The sequence below is a fragment of the Aquarana catesbeiana genome, linkage group LG06 (genome assembly GCF_042186555.1).
Source record: "Aquarana catesbeiana isolate 2022-GZ linkage group LG06, ASM4218655v1, whole genome shotgun sequence".
NCBI classification, from domain to species: Eukaryota; Metazoa; Chordata; class Amphibia; order Anura; family Ranidae; genus Aquarana; species Aquarana catesbeiana.
Window position 1 is genome coordinate 272,500,189 of NC_133329.1, and position 19,831 is coordinate 272,520,019.

Sequence of the window (19,831 nt, forward strand, 5' to 3'; positions counted from 1 at the left end):
GCAGAACAGGAAGTGCACTTTCACACCCATCCGATGGAGACACACAAAGCTAAGGTAAGTGACCTTGGACCTTTTCTCTTTTTTCTACATCCCAGAAGACCTGTTTCCATCCTTTCCAGATCATCCTGCCAGACTTCCATCTGTCAAACCTCTTCAATTAACATTTAAACACACATCTCTATGTCCCAAAACAAACACAAAATGTATGTTGTATTCCTTTTTTTTTTTTTTTTTTGTAATATGTTACAACAAAAAGAGTTCCCAGTGTCATTCCTAGAATCAATTAACTAGTGTGTTTTTCAGTTAAGTTTTTTTTTCTTTCATAGAAATGCAGAAATAGCTCTTTAATGAACATTTTCTGTATGAGTTTGGAATAAATGTATTCATGACATATTTCGTTTAAGAAAAGTTTTATTTTATAAGGCTTACAATATTATATGTTAATGATGGGAAAATATTTTTAAATGTTCTTGTCACTGCTTTCATTGTAAATTCAAAATGGAGTCAAGAACCTATAGAAGTCTATCATAGTTACATGTTGTCAACATGATGTATCCAATAAGCTTTGCTATACTCTCCATGCTACATGTTTCTGTTAATGCTCACACTGGGTACAACCAGCCTGCCAGAATTGTTTCCAATTATCGCAAGCAGCTGCTATAGTTGCTAGCAATAATCACTGTCTTCTCTACCCGCCCCCCGCCCCCCTGCTAGGAGAAGACAATTGATGATTCCCCTGTCAGCACTGTCTGTGTTGATGAGGGAATCATACAAATTTCTTTCCTGGAGCCCATGGTTGTAGGAAAGAAATTTGCACCGTGTATGGCCAGCCTTAGGCTTGGTTCACACAGGGGCAACCCGACTTACAGCGCGAATTTGCAAGGGGATTTGGAGGCGACTTTAGCGCAACTTACAACGCGACTTAAAGTTGCCTGCAGGCAGGCGACTTTGGCTGTGGCCAATCACAAAATAATCAGCTCTCTGGGAGGGGGTTGCCTGGGTAAATGTGGGAAGTACCTGTGTAAATTATTTTCTTTTTCCTGTAAAGTTGCTTCAATATAGATGGAGATCTGACTTGAAGGTAACTTCCATTGAAATCTATGGGTACAAGTTGCCTAGAAGTCACCTTGAAGTTGTACAGGAACCTTTTATGAAGTCGGAGCAACTTCAGTAGTGTACATTAAGACGGCTCTCATTCACTTCAATGGAATTTCTTATGTCCAGCAACTTAGGTCAACTTGAGGTCTGACAAGTCGAATCCCAAGTCGTTGTAGTGTGAGCCGACACTTACTTTGAGTCAGTATTTGTTTGGCTGGGGTTCATGGCCGGACTATCTAAAGAATGTTTACATTTAAAGTCAGTAGGAACTTGACAGCAACTGTAAGGCTCCATGCACACTAGCATTTTTTTAAAAGCTAAAAAAACACTGGAAAAAAAATGGCTGATAATAGCTTTTTGCAGTAGCGTTTTAGCAGTGTTTTAGGGGTGTTTAAGAGCATTTAGGAGCATTAGCTTTGTATTATAATTTTTGCAGTAAATGGAAAAAAAAGCTCAAACGACGTTAATAATAGCGTTTAGGAGCGTTTCTGCTAGACAAACACTCCAAGAAACCAATTTTTTCTCCTGCTCCTATACACTGAAGCTCACTAATAGCCTAAAGTAGTGTGCATGGGCACATAAGATAACACTATTTAGCTTCTAGGAGCAGAAAAAATGCTAATAACAGCTTCTAGGAGCTTAAAAAACATTAGTGTGCATGGAGCCTAATTGTGTTTGAAGAGTTACTACTACTTTCTATTAATAAGGTCGCCTTAAAGTGGTGCCTCTAAGGCAGTGATTCTCAACTCCTGTCCTCAAGACCCACTAAGCCCCGGTTCACACAGGGGCGGCACGACTTGCAGGTCGCATAGAAGTCTATGCAAGTCGCCCCCAAAGTAGTACAGGAACCTTTTTCTAAGTCGGAGCGACTTGCGTCGCTCCTATTAGAATGGTTCCATAGCACAGAACGGGAGGCGACTTGTCAGGCGACTAGGTCGCCTGACAAGTCGCCCTTGTGTGAACCGGCACTAACAGGCCAAGTTTGCTAGATAACTGAAATACATCACAGGTGATATCATTTTCTGCTCAGTGATTGCAGTATTCTAGTCTGCATCTCCCCAAGGTAATACTTAAAATTTGGACTGCTAGTGGGTCCTGGGGACAGGGGTTGAGAACCACTGCTCTAAGGGCTGTACACGCATGCAGTGATCTACTAACTGTATTTGAAACCCTACCTCTACACTACAAAACAACTTTTGGTAAAAATCATGAAAATGAATAGAAATAATTTGTGCTAATTTAGTGACATATCAGCAATGCTTAATCCAGGACTACTGCAATCCCAAGCTGTGCAATGAAGTCTCCCAAGAGAGCAGGTCTATGACAGTCTGGGCTCATATGTATTGGATAAAATTATGAATTGAAAGAAGATGGCCATCATACAACCTGGAAGACTGGTAACATCTAGTGGTTGAAAGGAGTTAATGCAGGGGGGCAGCTCCAGACTCAATATGTGTATTACAACAAAAACTGCTGCTGTTATTTTTACTATTGGACCATTTTTATTGGTTTTGCACATTAATTGTTTAAAGAGGAACTTGATTCTCTCCTTTCTTGCTTTACCTTTTATGCTGGGTTCACTTCGGAATAGTAGGTGAGAATGGTGGTGGGGTGGGCCTGCCAGGTAAAAAAAAATAAATAAACCAGACTCACAATGACCGGAAAACATACAGATATTTGGAGCAACAGTAAAATGTGTTACAGGTCTCCAGTTGTTTCTTTGCAAGGGGCTCCCTATAGTTTGTATCCTCCACTGGTTGGAAGCTTGGGCTCTGTTTATTGTGTTTTTTTCTGTTCTTTAATAATTTGAAGTGACCCTGTTTCCTTCATGAAGATAACATCATAGGCAGGCTGCAACAGAAGATACTTACCTGTCCAGCAGGCAGCCAGTCAAATCTTCCCTTTCTCTAGGAGATACCGACCACATAGCTAAATATTTGCAGGAATGCCAGATAACGTGTTTTCTGATGCCTGTAGTAATTCTTCCTGCCGGCTGCTACAGAAATGTGGTGTAGCGGTTGGCAGAAGGAACTGCACAGTGCACTACATGAGGCTAGTATCTCCTCAACAAAAGGAAGGCTTGAATTCCCACCCACTGAACAGGTGAATATTGATCTTTTTCAGCCTGCTCTTGACCAGTAGTTTTCACCTCATATTGAGGCTGTGAATGCCTACCTACTTTTAAAAATGCTAATTACCAATATTTTCTGTCACTGACTCAAGACAAACATGCAGATCATAATCTACATGGTTGTTCCAAGTCAGGATTTCAAATCTGGATACTTACTTATCTCAGTGACTTTAGAAAGTACAGAAGCCATTGGTGACAACTGGGTCTCTTATACTTTCCGAAGAAGTCAGCATTGGCAGCCTCCATTCTAAAGCCTAGTACACAATAAGATTATCGGACGAATGATCGTCCGTTTTTTTTTGCCTGCTAGTCTCCATATCGAAAATGAATAGGTTACTAAAGTACAAAAATTCTCGTATGACATAATAAAAAATTGTAAGTGATGTACTGTATTTATATTATATTTTTGGATGAAAACTGTACTGATTAAATGAAAATCGTACAATCTGGTATCGTAGGAGAAACATTTTTTTGTCTGTACCTTCAGAAAATTTTAGATATAAAAAGTAGTATAGGGCGCACAGGACTAGCGTAGTCCAAATGATGTCTCTATTAGGGGTCGGCAGTCCAAAAATGAACGGGAGAAATGTTGGTTGAAAGGGATGAAAGGATGGTAATCTTCAGCAGAAAGGGCTGCAACTTTAAAAGACTTGAAGCAGGGTCTAAAATGACATAAAAACAAACAAAGGCGCCTCTAAGTGCAGAAGATAAACAATTTTAATACCCCAACTGGGTTAAAAACACTTACAAAATAGGAGTAGAAAACAGGCACATCGTGGGTAAGGCTGCATTGGAAGGGGTCACGATCAGAGGAAGCCTTCAGGAGGATGGATGTAGTCACTGTCAGCAGCGGTGTGAAACACAGGGAACAGCTGTGAAGCCGGCGTCGTCAGCGTGTGAGGGCTGCGAACCCGGAAGTGATGTCATCCGATGAGCGGCTCTGTGACCAGCCTGAACCGCAAACGAAAGGCCGGAGAGGGGATGTGATGTCATCAATGAGGGACGCGTTTCGGAACCGTCATTCGTTCCTTTCTCAACCTCGGATTACACTGATGGCTGGGGAGGATATATACAAGCACACTGGCAGTGGATTGGCCGGGGGGCGGGGATAACAAGGTTAAATAACAATAGGTCTAGTGAATGCATATGAATGTAGACACACACCTGCAATAGCATGCTGAAAAACGAAAAAACAAACCAATTGAAGACAATAAAATCAAGGATGGTGATAATAAAGGTTAAAAACGATCTGTATGACAATCAAAGTACCCAATGTGTGGGTCTGACAGATCATAAAAAATGCTGCACATAACAAATTGTCCGCAAATGGGTAACAAGAAAGGGGGGGGGAAGAAAAAAGGGGACCATGCATGACATTAGTAACATTAAAATATCATCATATAAAAATATATAAAAAATATATATAAAGAATATGACATGAGAACGCCCATAGATTCGAATAAAAGAGGGTATGTGGAAATAAAAGTATTAGTGATAATAAAACATCTTTTTATTAAAAATTCTAAAAAAAGGGGGGGGGGGTGCTTGTATATATCCTCCCCAGCCATCAGTGTAATCCGAGGTTGAGAAAGGAACGAATGACGGTTCTGAAACGCGTCCCTCATTGATGACATCACATCCCCTCTCCGGCCTTTCGTTTGCGGTTCAGGCTGGTCACAGAGCCGCTCATCGGATGACATCACTTCCGGGTTCGCAGCCCTCACACGCTGACGACGCCGGCTTCACAGCTGTTCCCTGTGTTTCACACCGCTGCTGACAGTGACTACATCCATCCTCCTGAAGGCTTCCTCTGATCGTGACCCCTTCCAATGCAGCCTTACCCACGATGAGCCTGTTTTCTACTCCTATTTTGTAAGTGTTTTTAACCCAGTTGGGGTATTAAAATTGTTTATCTTCTGCACTTAGAGGCGCCTTTGTTTGTTTTTATAGAAAATTTTAGATGAAAGCTCTGTACTAACGATCAGACTATCATAGGATCGCTTCAAAAGCAGTATTTTTTGTATGATATTCTGATCATGTTTACGAGGCTTTACTCAAGACCATCTTTTTTCAGGCCCTATTTGCACCATTGAACTGTGGCAATATGCACGGTAAAACACGTTACATGCTTTGGTGTGCTTAAGTACCATTTACTTTACCATACCGTGTGCTGTAGTACTCTTTGATTAAAAAAAAAAATGCAGTAGTTATGATTTTGTGGTGCATTAGGCTGTCTACTAAAATGAACGAGCTGCCAATTCATGTTGAAGCACAACATAATGCAGTGCAGTGGAACTGACCAGTGTGATCGGGTGGCTGTTTATATATTTTGCCTTTTAAGTTGGTATAGCATGATAATGGTAAGAAGCCAGAGAGCTGTACAACATTAAAATACAGTATCTCACAAAAGTGAGTAGACCCCTCAAATTTTTTAAAATATTTTATTATATCTTTTCATGTGACAACACTGAAGAAATGACACTTTGCTACAATGTAAAGTAGTGAGTGTACAGCTTGTATAACAGTGTATATTTGCTGTCCCTTTAAAATAACTCAACACACAGCCATTAATCTCTAAACCGCTGGCAACAAAAGTGAGTACACCCCTAAGTGAAAATGTCAAAATTGGGCCCAAAGTGTCAATATTTTGTGTGGCCACTTTTATTTTCCAGCGCTGCCTTAATCCTCTTGGGCATGGAGTTCACCAGAGCTTCACAGGTTGCGACTGGAGTCCTCTTCCACTCCTCCATGATGACATCATGGAGCTGGGACCTTGCACTCCTCCACCTGCCCCACAGATGCTCAATAGGATTTAGGTCTTGAGACATGCTTGGCCAGTCCATCACCTTTACCCTCAGCTTCTTTAGCAAGGCAGTGGTCGTCTTGGAGGTGTGTTTGGGGTTGTTATCATGTTGGAATACTGCTCTGTGGCCCAGTCTCTGAAGGAAGGGGATCATGCTTGGCTTCAGTATGTCACAGTACATGTTGACATTCATGATTCCCTCAATGAACTGTAGCTCCCCAGTCTCGGCAGCACTCATGCAGCCCCAGATCATGATACTCCCACAACCATGCTTGACTGTAGGCAAGACACACTTGTCTTTCTACTCCTTACCTGGTTGCCGTCACACATGCTTGACACCATCTGAACCAAATAAGTTTATCTTGGTCTCATCAGACCACAGGACATGGTTCTAGTAATCCATGTTCTTAGTCTGCTTGTCTTCAGCAAACTGTTTGCGGGCTTTCTTGTGCATCATCTTTAGAAGAGGCTTCTTTCTGTGAGGACAGCCATGCAGACCAATTTGATGCAGTGTGCGGCGTATAGTCTGAGCACTGACAGGCTGACTCCCTCACCACTTCAACCTCTGCAGTAATGCTGGCAGCACTCATAAGTCTATTCCCCAAAGACAACCTCTGGATATGACACTGAGCACGTGCACTCAACTTCCTTGGTCGACCTTGGCGAGGCCTGTTCTGAGTGGAACCTGTCCTGTTAAACCGCTGTATGGTATTGTCCACCGTGCTGCAGCTTCATTTAAGGGTCTTGGCAATCTTCTTATAGCCTAGGCCATCTTTATGTAGAGCAACAATTCTTTTTTCAGATCCTCGGAGAGTTCTTTCCCATGAGGTGCTCACTTTGTTGCCAGCGGTTTAGACATTAATGGCTGTGTGTTGAGTTATTTTGAGGGGATAGCTAATTTACACTGTTATACAAGCTGTACGCTCACTACTTTACATTGTAGTAAAGTGTAATTTCTTCAGTATTGTCAAATGAAAAGATATAATAAAATATCTACAAAAATATGAGGGGTGTACTGTAAGATACTGTAGGTCTACATTTAGTGCATTTAAAAGACCAATTTGCTGTGTAATGTTGAAATCAATCCCCTCTTATATATAGGCATTCTAATTGTAAAAAAATGCGCTCTACATTTATTTGATGTATTTTTTTTGTCTGTGACCTTGTTCTTCTTCAGCCTACCTCATATCAGCAACAATGTAAACTTTATAAAACTATAATTACAATGAGAGAGAGAGAGATTTATTTTTATAGAAAAACATCTGTGTATTCAAAAGCTTGTAGCTGCTGTTACAGCGGCTCTGACATTTTATTTCCCTTTTATTTAGTGTATGTTAACTGATACTGAGCAACTAAAGATCACTTTTTTAATCATTCTCATATGATTGAAAGATTAAACAGATTCTTGACCTAAGAGGAACCTTGACAACAAAAGGATTCTTTTCAGTGGAATGTTCTTGCAAGATGGATTCCAAGGATTGCTTTAAGCATCCTGTGGCAGACATATACACCGAGGTCTATTGTGTGTGTAGTCTGATGCAAAGGCTCTGTTGTATATGCAAAAGTTTACCGTATTTGCACTTGACCTTATAAAAAAAATAAAAGCATCCCATAATGAAAGGTGTATTGTTTAGAAGTGTGTGTTGGGTTACAGTTGTGCAGAGAATTAAGGTCTTTGTTTAAAAAATAAGCGATATTTGTGTACTAAATCATGTTAACATTACCCTTCAAAGACTAGAGAGGATTCTGACTGTATACATTAACAAAATAAAATTCAATATATTCATAACTGAATAAAAAAAATGGGTACTGTTTGGCAAGTTAAAACATTGACATTCTGTCATAAGTGGCTCACCATTGTCTCTTCCAGTTGCTTATAAGGGCTTATGCACATGGGCATGAAAAACACTGGTAAACTTGCACTATAGAAACATAGAAAAGTGATGGCAAAGAAAAGCTTGAGTTGTCCATCGAGTTTGCCCAATTTTTTTTTTTGCATTTTTTTTTTGTTTTGTTTTCTTAACTTTAATGTCTGAATATAATGTAGATCTACAGTATATTTGTCCCAAGCATGTTTGAAGCCGTTTACTGTTGACTGGCTCATTACCTCTGATGGTAGTTTATTCCAAGCATTAACTACCCTTTCAGTGAAATACTCACTTTCACTTTCCTCCAGTTAGTTTGAGGTTATGCCCCCATTTTCTTGATTTTGGTTTCAGATTGAAAAAATTGCCCTCCTGAACCTTATTCACCCCCTTGATGTATTTAAAGGTTTCAATCATGTCTTCCCTTTCCCTCCTTTCCTCCAGACTGTACATGCTGTATGAAGTTCTTGAAGTCGCTGTCGATATGTTTTATCCCCCAAACTTTTCACCATTTTTTTTACCCTTCTCTGTACTCTTTTATCAATATCTTTCTTTAACCACTTCAATACCAGGCACTTAGACACCTTCCCGCCCAGGCCAGTTTTCAGCTTTCAGCGCTGTCGCACTTTGAATGACAATTGCGCGGTCATGCTACACTGTACCCAAACAAATTTTTTATCATTTTGTTCCCACAAATAGAGATTTCTTTTGGTGGTATTTGATTACCTCTGCGGTTTTTATTTTTTGCGCAACAAATAAAAAAAGACCAAAAATTTAGAAAAAAAACAAGTTTTTCTTTGTTTCTGTTAAAAATTTTTGTAAATAAGTATGTTTTCTTCTTCAATGATGGGCACTGATATGGCTGCACTGACGGGCACTGATATGGCGGCACTGATGGGCACCAATGAGGTGGCACTGACGGGCACTGATGATGGGCACTGATAGGCGGCACTCGTAGGTGGCACTGATGGGCACACATAGGTGGCACCGATGGGCACTCATAGGCGGCACTGATGGGCACTCGTAGGTGGCATTGATGGGCACTTGTAGGTGGCATTGATGGGTACTTATGGGTGGCACTGATAGTTGGCACAGATGGGCACGGATGGGCACTGATAGGTGGGCACTGATGGGCACTGACAGGTGGCACCGATGGACACTGATGGGTGGCACTGATGACACTGATTGTTTGCACTGATGCCCCTAAGGGTGGCATTGCTGGGCATCACTGCAACATAATGGTGCCAATCAGTGCCCATTTGTGGGCACTGATTGGCACAGATTGGGCACACTGGGCACATGTGGATGGCCATGGGGTACATACCTGGCCATCCACATGTTGCCCCTTCCCTGGTGGTCCTAGTGGCGATCCCTGGTGGTCCAGTGTGGTGACCTGAAGGGGGGCTGCACTGATAAACAATCAGCGCAGACCCCCCCTGCCAGGCGAGCCGCCGATCGGCTCTCCTCTACTCGCGTCTGTTAGACACGAGTGAGAAAAAGCCGATCAAAGGCTCTTCCTATTGACATTGTGATCAGCCGTGATTGGACACAGCTGATCACGTAGTAAAGAGCCTCCGCCGGAGGCTCTTTACCAAGATCAGTGGAGCCGTGTGTCAGAATGACACACTACTCCAGCGATCGCCGCGATGCACGCCCCCGCAGGCGCGCGGCGGCATGTTATCCTGCTGGACGTCATATGACGCCCAGTCAGGATAACTGAACCACCGCCCGGCCGTCATCTGCTTTGGGCCAGGCGGGAAGTGGTTAAGTGAGTTCTCCAGACCTGGACACGGTATTCTAAATGAGCCCTCACTAAAGATCTACAGTGGGGACGGAAAGTATTCAGACCCCCTTAAATTTTTCACTCTTTGTTATATTGCAGCCATTTGCTAAAATCATTTAAGTTCATTTTTTTCCTCATTAATGTACACACAGCACCCCGTATTGACAGAAAAACACAGAATTGTTGAAATTTTTGCAGATTTATTCAAAAAGAAAAACTGAAATCTCACATGGTCCTAAGTATTCAGACCCTTTGCTGTGACACTCATATAGTTAACTCAGGTGCTGTCCATTTCTTCTGATCATCCTTGAGATGGTTCTACACCTTCATTTGAGTCCAGCTGTGTTTGATTATACTGATTGGACTTGATTAGGAAAGCCACACACCTGTCTATATAAGACCTTACAGCTCACAGTGCATGTCAGAGCAAATGAGAATCATGAGGTCGAAGGAACTGCCTGAAGAGCTCAGAGACAGAATTGTGGCGAGGCACAAATCTGGCCAAGGTTACAAAAAAATTTCTGCTGCACTTAAGGTTCCTAAAAGCACAGTGGCCTCCATAATCCTTAAATGGAAGACGTTTTGGACGACCAGAACCCTTCCTAGAGCTGGCCGTCCAGCCAAACTGAGCTATGGCGGGAGAAGAGCCTTGGTGAGAGAGGTAAAGAAGTACCCAAAGATCACTGTGGCTGAGCTCCAGAGATGCAGTCAGGAGATGGGAGAAAGTTGTAGAAAGTCAACCATCACTGCAGCCCTCCACCAGTCGGGGCTTTATGGCAGAGTGGCCCGACGGAAGCCTCTCCTCAGTGCAAGACACATGAAAGCCCGCATGGAGTTTGCTAAAAAACACCTGAAGGACTCCAAGATGGTGAGAAATAAGATTCTTTGGTCTGATGAGACCAAGATAGAACTTTTTGGCCTTAATTCTAAGTGGTATGTGTGGAGAAAACCAGGCACTGCTCAGCACCTGTCCAATACAGTCCCAACAGTAAAGCATGGTGGTGGCAGCATCATGCTGTGGGGGTGTTTTTCAGCTGCAGGGACAGGACGCAATTGAGGGAAAGATAAATGCGGCCAAGTACAGGGATATTTTGGACGAAAACCTTCTTCAGAGTGCTCAGGACCTCGGACTGGGCCGAAGGTTTACCTTCCAACAAGACAATGACTCTAAGCACACAGCTAAAATAACGAAGGAGTGGCTTCACAACAACTTTGTGACTGTTCTTGAATGGCCCAGCCAGAGCCCTGACTTAAACCCAATTGAGCATCTCTGGAGAGACCTAAAAATGGCTGTCCACCAACATTTACCATCCAACCTGATAGAACTGGAGAGGATCTGCAAGGAGGAATGGCAGAGGATCCCCAAATCCAGGTGTGAAAAACTTGTTGCATCTTTCCCAAAAAGACTCATGGCTGTATTAGATCAAAGGGGTGCTTCTACTAAATACTGAGCAAAGGGTCTGAATACTTAGGACCATGTGATTTTTTATTTTTTTAATAAATCTGCAAAAATGTCAACAATTCTGTGTTTTTCTGTCAATATGGGGTGCTGTGTGTACATTAATGAGGAAAAAAATGAACTTAAATGATTTTAGCAAATGGCTGCAATATAACAAAGAGTGAAAAATGTAAGGGGGTCTGAATACTTTCCATCCCCACTGTATATAGCGGAATCAGAACATCCTTCATCATGCTGGTGATCCCTCTAGTGATCCATCCTAGAATTCTATTCACTTTTCCCACTGCCTGGTCACACTTTTTGCTCATTTTGCAACCATCTGAAATAAGTACCCTCAAATCTTTTTCCTCTGTAGTGCTGACCAACACTGTACCCCAAATGTTGTACTCTCCCAAGGGATTCTTTTTCTCTAGGTGCATTAATTTACATTTAGAAACATTGAACTGCACTCTCCACTGCTTTGACCAATCTTCCAGCAATGCCAAATCATGTTCCATGTTACTGACACCTCCAGGGATGTCAACCCTATTGTGTCATCTGCAAAAAGACATACCTTGCCGAACAACCCTTTAGTTATAGTACTTACATACAGATTAAATAGAACAGGACCTAGTACAGAGCCTTGTGGTACACCGCTATGTACAAAAATTAAAAAAAAACAAAAAACAGAAAAATCTTTATCTGAGGTCCCAGATAAGGGCTGTAGTTTATGCTGCATGCATGTAAACATTTTAGATTTTTTATGCATACTGCACAAATGCATCCTAAAACTGACTGACAACTGAAGGATTCTACATACTTTCCTTTGGAAGCCACCTGCTTTCCAGCAGTACGCTAGGCATCAGAAACAGCCTGCATCCCAGCAACAGAAGGACACTAGGCATCAGAAGCCCCCTACAGCAGGGCTTTTTTGCTGTGTTGCTATACGCATGTAAGCGCTGCTCAGCCATAATAAGCATACAACATCCAAAGCACTTTTTACGCAGGATCTTGCTGCCAGTTTCCGCCAGCAAGATCCTGCATGCTAGTTGCCGTATTTTTATATGACCGTGCACATGTAACCAATGGTATTATGTAATTTCTTCTTTTGTAGAACTTTTCTTATATATTAATACTGCATGCTTTTTATTGCTCTCTGCCCTGGCACAACTTTGGAGCAAACCCAGAGTGCAGCTGTGAAAACTCAGTGAAAAATCGACTTCTGAAGTCAGATATCCATAGCAGCAGAATATGCCTGTGTAGTAAGTCTGTCTGGATACAATTACAGAATCCCACTTTACAGATTCTCTGGTATTCATTTTTTTCTAATGAGCTCCTCAATACTCCCTAACTCATGAAAATAACAAACATATGCTGTTTTTGACAACACCGCACACCATTGCACCGAGCATCTACTGTACATCTCTGCATTGTGGTACACTATAGTGCAGGAATGTTTTTACTAACTGTATATTATTTTCACTGGGGGCTATGCAGAATGAATAGATACATAGATACAATACATAGATGAGTAACCAGCATTAGGGTTCATTCTGCAAATATAGTAATTTATTTGTTCTGGACTAATTTTATCTGTTGGTGGATTGCACCCACTTTGAGGGGGGTTCTTACTTTCCTAGTTGAATTATTTTTTTATTTATTCTATAACATGGAACAAAAGGTGCTAGAGTATGCAAAACTGGGCAGCAATATCCAAAACTCCCAAGTGGACCGAGTTAAAAATCATGGCAGGGAGAGTTCCCTGTTGGAATATATCTAAGAAAAAAAAAAAACAGGATCAAACTCCACCTATAACTAATATCTCACTTTTGGATGGAATGGCCCTTAAAAAACAAGTTTTCTAAAAAATATCTGCTTGTTTTAGTTATTGTTTAATTAGAGTGTTATTATGTTGAGTGAACTACCATGCCAGACATACAGTATATGCACCTATGATTTCATAAATGTGATTGCCTATCAAAGACAGCCACTATTTAAAATAAAAAGTTATTTATTCGGTCTTGTGGAATAGTCCATTGAGTAAACAACAGGCATTGAGAGAGCCAACAAATCAGTAAGTGGTATGCCAATAAATGTTGCCATGCCTGCATGTTGTCTTGAAATAGTATGTAATTTTGTGGAGATTCCCCCCTAAGGACATGCCTACAAAACAACTTCTCTTGCTCGGAAGGAACTGGGTAGGAATTCTAACCTTTATGTAGTTTTAATTTTACTTTCCCAGGCAGCTTGTTTCAGTTTGCCTGAATAAGACGCCATGCTGTTGAAGCACACTAGAACTAGTATATTAGGAAGGGAATTAATGCGTTAGACAAATATTGGCCAGGATATTAGGCATTATATCCTTCCGTGCCTTAGGTCTTATTAGGTCTAATGCTCTCAAATCACCCCCAATGACCAGTGACAGTATTAAGAGCAGATTGTCATTTCCTGCAATTTGCTAGTCTAATTAATTTAATGTTCTATTACATTCATTTATATTTGTATCTGGCCCTGTATGGTGCAAGCATAATTTGATGGTAGATGCCAACCATTTGTCCTTTTTATGAACATCCCCGCTTGTAGGTATGGACAGATTCCTATGGTATACCATATACTAGCTGCATAGTGTAATGCTGGTCATACATGTAACAACAAAATACTGATCACAGAATCAGTTTTTCCACATGGTGTTTAAAATCAAAAACAATAGTTTAACACAATAAAGAAAAGATCAATTTGATAGATTTGATTTGCATTTCCATGACTGATTGTTTTATCCTTCATGTAAGCAAACATTTATTGATCAAGTTGTTGTAAAACCATTTACCAAACTCCCATATAGGCATTTAACATGTTTAATGTAATTTAAAAAGTCATTTTCAATATTTTTATATCTGTACCGTCTATTAAATTATTACCTTGTGATCCTGCCATTAGGGTACTTTTTTCAGGCACTTCTTGTTACATGGTGACAACACTCCCAAATGTGCTCCTGTGTTATCACTGCGTCACATGGACTTTTAACAGAGACTAAAAGTGGCTATTTTAACACACATTATGCAGGCTTGGTCCACTGTTGTCTCCATCAGGAATCCTTCTCTGTCATTGGTGTACATGCATGTAGGCAGGAAGGGGCTGCAAAGGGGCTACAGGAGATTGGTAGTACTGAGATTCAACAAAGAATGAACAAGGGTGATAACAAGTATCTTATTTAAAGGGTAACTCCACTTTTGTGGGGAAAAAATAGCAAATAAAAAAAAATAATATAGCATATATAACTGTGGCACAAGTCATATTGTAATTGGATGTAATTAAAAATTACCTTTTCTTTGCAATATGCAGTGTTGTCATTTTCTGTAAAATGTAATGCAATGCTGGGGGTGTTCTGTACACAGAATGTGTACAGAACACCCCTCAGAAACATCATTTTATGCTTATGTGATTGGGTTACTGATTTTCACAGAAGTCTGCTCTAAGAAAAAATTAAAATTTCTGGCATCCCATGCAACAAAAACGTTATTTTTGGTGAGATACTCCCAATAGGAAACCATGTCTAAAAGGATGCAGACCCTGCAATTTTCCTCATTAGAGCCCTGCAAGTGCAGCAGCTGATTGATAATTATGAAACCACTCCCATTAGACTCACTTTCCAAATGGACACAGAGAAACACACAGGGATTTCTTCAAAAACAAAAGGTAGGAATTTGCAACAAAGTTTGTTAAAATTCCTGCAATGTACATAGATCACCCAGAGGGCAATGTTTTTGGTTCTTTTTTCAACAAAAGTGGAGTTGCCCTTTAATCACTTCAGCCCCGGAAGATTTGGCTGCTCAATGACCAGGCCATTTTTTTGTGATACGCCGCTGCGTCGCTTTAACTGACAATTGCGCGGTTGTGCGATGTTGTACCTAAACAAAATTTACGTTCTTATTTTCCCACAAATAGAGCTTTCTTTTGGTGGTATTTGATCATCTCTGCGGTTTTTATATTTTGCGCTATAAACAAAAGAAGAGCGACAATTTTGAAAAAACACAATATCTTTTACTTTTTGCTATAATAAATATCCCAATATGTAAAAAAAACAAAAACAAATTTTGTTTAAGTCGATATGTATTCTTCTAAATATTTTTGATAAAAAAAAATCACAATAAGCGTATATTGATTGGTTTGCGCAAAAGTTATAGCCTCTACAAAATAGAGGATAGATTTATGGCATTTTTATTATTTATTTTTACTAGTAATGGCAGGGATCTGAGATTTTTATCGGAACTGCGATATTGCAGTGGACAAATTGGACACTGTTGACACATTTTTGAGACCACTGACAAATATACAGCGATCAGTGCTGTAAAAATGCACTGAATACTGTATAAATGTCACTGGCAGGGAAGGGGTTAACACTAGGGGGCGATCGAGGAGTTATCTCTGTTCCCTGGGTGTGTTATACCTGTAGAGGGATGGGACTGACTAGGGAAGGAGAGAGATCGGTGTTCATACTTAGTATGAACACACAATATCTCTCCTCTCCCCTCTCCCCTGAGAGAACCGGGATTTGCATGTAGAGCTCCAGGTAGACGCTGCAGGCGCACACGCGCCTCCTATAACATCTTACAGGGATGACTACAGTTATGGCGGCTCGCCCAGGGGTGCCAACCTGCCACCGTATAACTGCAGTGGCCGGTCGGGAACCGGTTAAGCAAAACTTGGTACTCGTATATAATACACTGTTCTTTATCAAACTAATTGTTATTCAGGTATGGTTTACATTTACAGTGCCTTGAAAAAGTATTCATACCCCTAGAAATTTTCCACATTTTGTCATGTTAAAACCGAAAACTGAAATGTATTTTATTGGGATTTTATGTGATAGACCAACACAAAGTGGCACATAATTGTGAAGTGGAAGGAAAATGATAAATGTTTTTCAAATTTTATTTTATTATTAATTATTACTTAATTATTATTTTATTTTTGCAAATAAATATGTGAAAAGCGTGGCGCACATTTGTATTCAGCCCCCTGAGTCAATACTTTGTAGAACCACCTTTCACTGCAATTATAGCTGAAAGTCTTTTTTGGGGATGTCTCTACCAGCTTTGCACATCTAGAGAGTGACATTTTTGCCCATTCTTTGCAAAATAGCTCAAGCTCTGTCAGACTGGATGGAGAGCGTCTGTGAACAGCAATTTTCGTGCCACATGTTCTCAATTGGTTTTAGGTCTGAACTTTGACTGGTCCATTCTAACACATGAATATGCTTTGATCTAAACCATTCTATTGTAGCTCTGGCTGTATGTTTAGGGTCATTGTCCTGCTGGAAGGTGAACCTCTGCACTTAAAAGCATTCAAAACACCAAGATCAGTGTTTTTAAATGCTTTTGATTTTTCAAAACTGGCACCGATGGTTTCAGAGTAAACTGGAAGTGATGTCATTTCATCGCTTCTGGTTTACTTTAAATAACCGCCGAGCAAAGCCGATCCCGCTGGGACGGGAGAGCCTTAGAGGGCCGCAAAAGACAGTGGGGGGGGGACTTCCCCTCCCGCTGCTTGTAATAGCAATCGAGCTGCTAGTAAGCTGCTCTGATTGCTATTACAAGAGAGCTGTCCGCCAGCTCTAAAAAATGATATGGGGGATGCCTGCAGTGGCAGGGGGAATGGGACTGAGTAGGGGAGGAGAGAGGTCGGTGTTTATACTTAGAAACTGAGAAAAGCGGGATTTGCATGTACCTGTAGCCGGGCACTCGCATCGGCTCCAGGTACACGCGGGAGATGCAGCTGCAGGCATCGTTCCAATACAGATACTACACCCCTAATAAATGCCACCCCTGGCAATGCCTTGTTTGCCTCAAAGTAAATACACCCCTGGTATCAAGGCTGTGCTCCCACCCTCAAATCACAGCAGTATGCTGCAGAGAATCCCACTACATTATTTTGTGGCATTGCTCTCTGTAACATTTAGGATCCCCCATTCGATCCTAAGAGAAACCATCAGACCTGCCCAAAAAATCTGTAAAAAATGGGTATAGATTCTATCCTTTAAACAGAGGCAGGGATGTCTCAATTGGGGGAGGGGATAAATGGGCTGGGGACACTTATAAGTCTACAGTTGGGCCTTAAAATAGTTAGAACCATCATTTTCCTTTGTGTGCCTCTGCCAACACTGTATAGTGGTACACACATACCTATCACACATTTCTTCCCTTTTGTAAATAGCCAGTCATCAGAGTATAATAGCCGAATTGTTGAGGTAATTCTTCAGGGCAACAGAGGATGTCTTATATTTACTGTCTTATATATACTGTATATAGTTAGGCCAGTAGAGGTTTCTTGTACTGTACATGCAGCTGTAAATGAACACACAATTCTCTTCATCAGGCTCAATCATCTGTAGTATCATAGGTAATTAAATAGCAATGTATGCTCATCCATTAAAAAGGTTAATAGTTACTTTATTTTTTTCCCCTCAGGATAAACTCAAAGCACCAAGAAATACGTGAAAAACAGGCAAAAGTGTTATTTGACCTCAATGCAAGTCATGCTATGGAGGATGATGAAATGGACCCTAATTATGCCAAGATAAACCACTTTAAGGAGGCACCTCCAGGCCATAGCTCCCAGAGGCCCTATTCCCCTACAGTGCCTAGGGCTTATAGCTACATAAGGGACCCACTTGCTCCTGCTTCAGAAAGGGATCAAGTCCAAGACCTTTATGCTACAATAAACAAGAAGCAGCAGGCACAGGAAACGGATGACAGGTAATAACCACTACCAAACACATCTGATCACTTGGTCCTTGAAGGCTCCATGCTCATTAAATGAAGTTGTATGAAAAATTGCATATGATTACACTTTACCTTTTATCCCTGCTGTGAGGAATCATGCCGTTTCAATTAGCCTGGGGGAAGATAGCATTTGTATCCTGGATCTAAGCTTTGCTCACAAGACTGATTACCCTTCTAAGTCTTCGCTGTAGCCGAGTAGGGAGGAAGCAGCAGTGTTTAAGCCATGTGCCTATTTAAAATGGGTTAATGATTGTGAAAGCAGTCAAAAAAAAGCAAGCCTAAGCAATCACTGCTGAAAAAAATTATACATTCCTGTTGCATTGTGACAGAAGAACTTTCTATCTTGTGCTCCTCACACTGACGTTGCTGTGTTACTATATATTGATCCAGGACACAAAATGGACATGACCAGGGCATTCAAATCTCTGTAATATTTTTTATCAATGCATGTGTGTTTGGCTTGGACAGACATACTGTGTATTTTCATTTCTTTCTTTTGTGGAATCGGAAGTGGGCTACAAACTACCGCATGTTGTATTTTTATCTAACCATTAAGGTTATGAATGTTTTCAGAGAACGTATAATAAAGACAACTGTGTTGTGGAAAAGACATTCAATTTATTCACTGCCGCTGGATTGATTAGCTGCTTTTTGAATATTATCCCGCTAAGCACCCAGCCATTTGTGGATATTTATAAGCCGCCAACAAAAGCCTTGATTTTTCGTCATGATAAAAAAAGACTGTGCTGGTTACAAAGCAAAACAAATCACACTTTATACCTGCGGCTTCTGAAAATCTATCTTTTTTTATTCTTGAGGGCATTCCATGTATAGTATTTGCTTGTTGTAAACTCCTCCATAAATATCTAGATAAAAACATGATAGTATTTAAAGGAGAACTCAACAAAGCTGCTCTCTGCATCTCTTGGAGAGACAAGCATAATCTGTAAATTATATTTACTTTTGTCCTTCACTGGAAATGTGCCAGAGAAATTTCTGCTTTCTCTACAGTCACAGTCTACAGATTCCAATCCTAGAAATATTGTTTGATGTAGTTATCCCCATGGAATTCATCTCCATAAAATTCAGGGGCCATCTAATTCAGTTCAAACAATGAAGATTGGCAAGAAGTGTGCTGTCAGCGACTGTCCTGTAGGGGGAGCAAGTTTTTCTCTGCAGCAGTTCCACCAGAGGACACAAGGAGGACAAGTATGACTTACAGAATACACTTACCTCCTCCATGCAAGGAACACATGTGTGAAGTTCTTCAGTAAAAGCACTGATTTAAGGTTGGATTTGTAAAAACAGTAAAGAGTGCTTTATTCATTGTTTTCTCATGCCATATTGTTATTAGAGTTATTTATTAATATACTATAAATTTAGATTTTCAGGCAAGCAACTTTCCCTAATTATCATAGATATTTGTCAATAATGTCTCAAATGGATCACAATTGGGGTAAATGTGTACAGAATTCTTTTTTTAGATTGTATTGTTCTATTTTGGGCTCAGGTTTGGTTTCTAGATTCATATGCCACTTAATGGAATTCAAAAACTCAGGATGATGGCCCCATTTTTATAGCTTTAATGTTTGCAATGTGATCTGTACGTATACTGTGAAATACAATGATAGACCAGTCCTTTGGTTTACCAAATAGTGTATGAGGGGAGCAGGAAATATACCCACCCACAACATTAACTTTCTTTAACTTTAAATACATTAAGGCTGCCTTCTATGATCATTAATTACTAATACAATTTACTGACATCATTTCCTGAAATCTGCTATCGTTAGCAATGGCCATCTAATGACTAAACCCTAATTCTACTGACTTATTTCTAATTTGACTCTAACATACATTGGTGGAGGATTGCTACAGGTACTAATGGAATTAATGCCTCTATATTATGTAAAGGCAATCTAAAAGTGTAA

At 40.5% G+C, this 19,831-nt stretch overlaps 1 protein-coding gene across 4 annotated transcripts in view; it reads left to right on the forward strand.

Moving 5' to 3' along the window:
- Positions 1-19,831, forward strand: part of PARD3B (par-3 family cell polarity regulator beta) — a 2,266,259-nt gene that overhangs the window by 1,467,584 nt on the left and 778,844 nt on the right. For all 4 annotated transcript variants that reach the window (XM_073633364.1, XM_073633363.1, XM_073633365.1 and 1 more), the window contains one exon: positions 17,586-17,873. In XM_073633364.1, the coding sequence (XP_073489465.1) occupies positions 17,586-17,873 (288 nt within the window). The remainder of the gene's footprint in view (positions 1-17,585; positions 17,874-19,831) is intronic.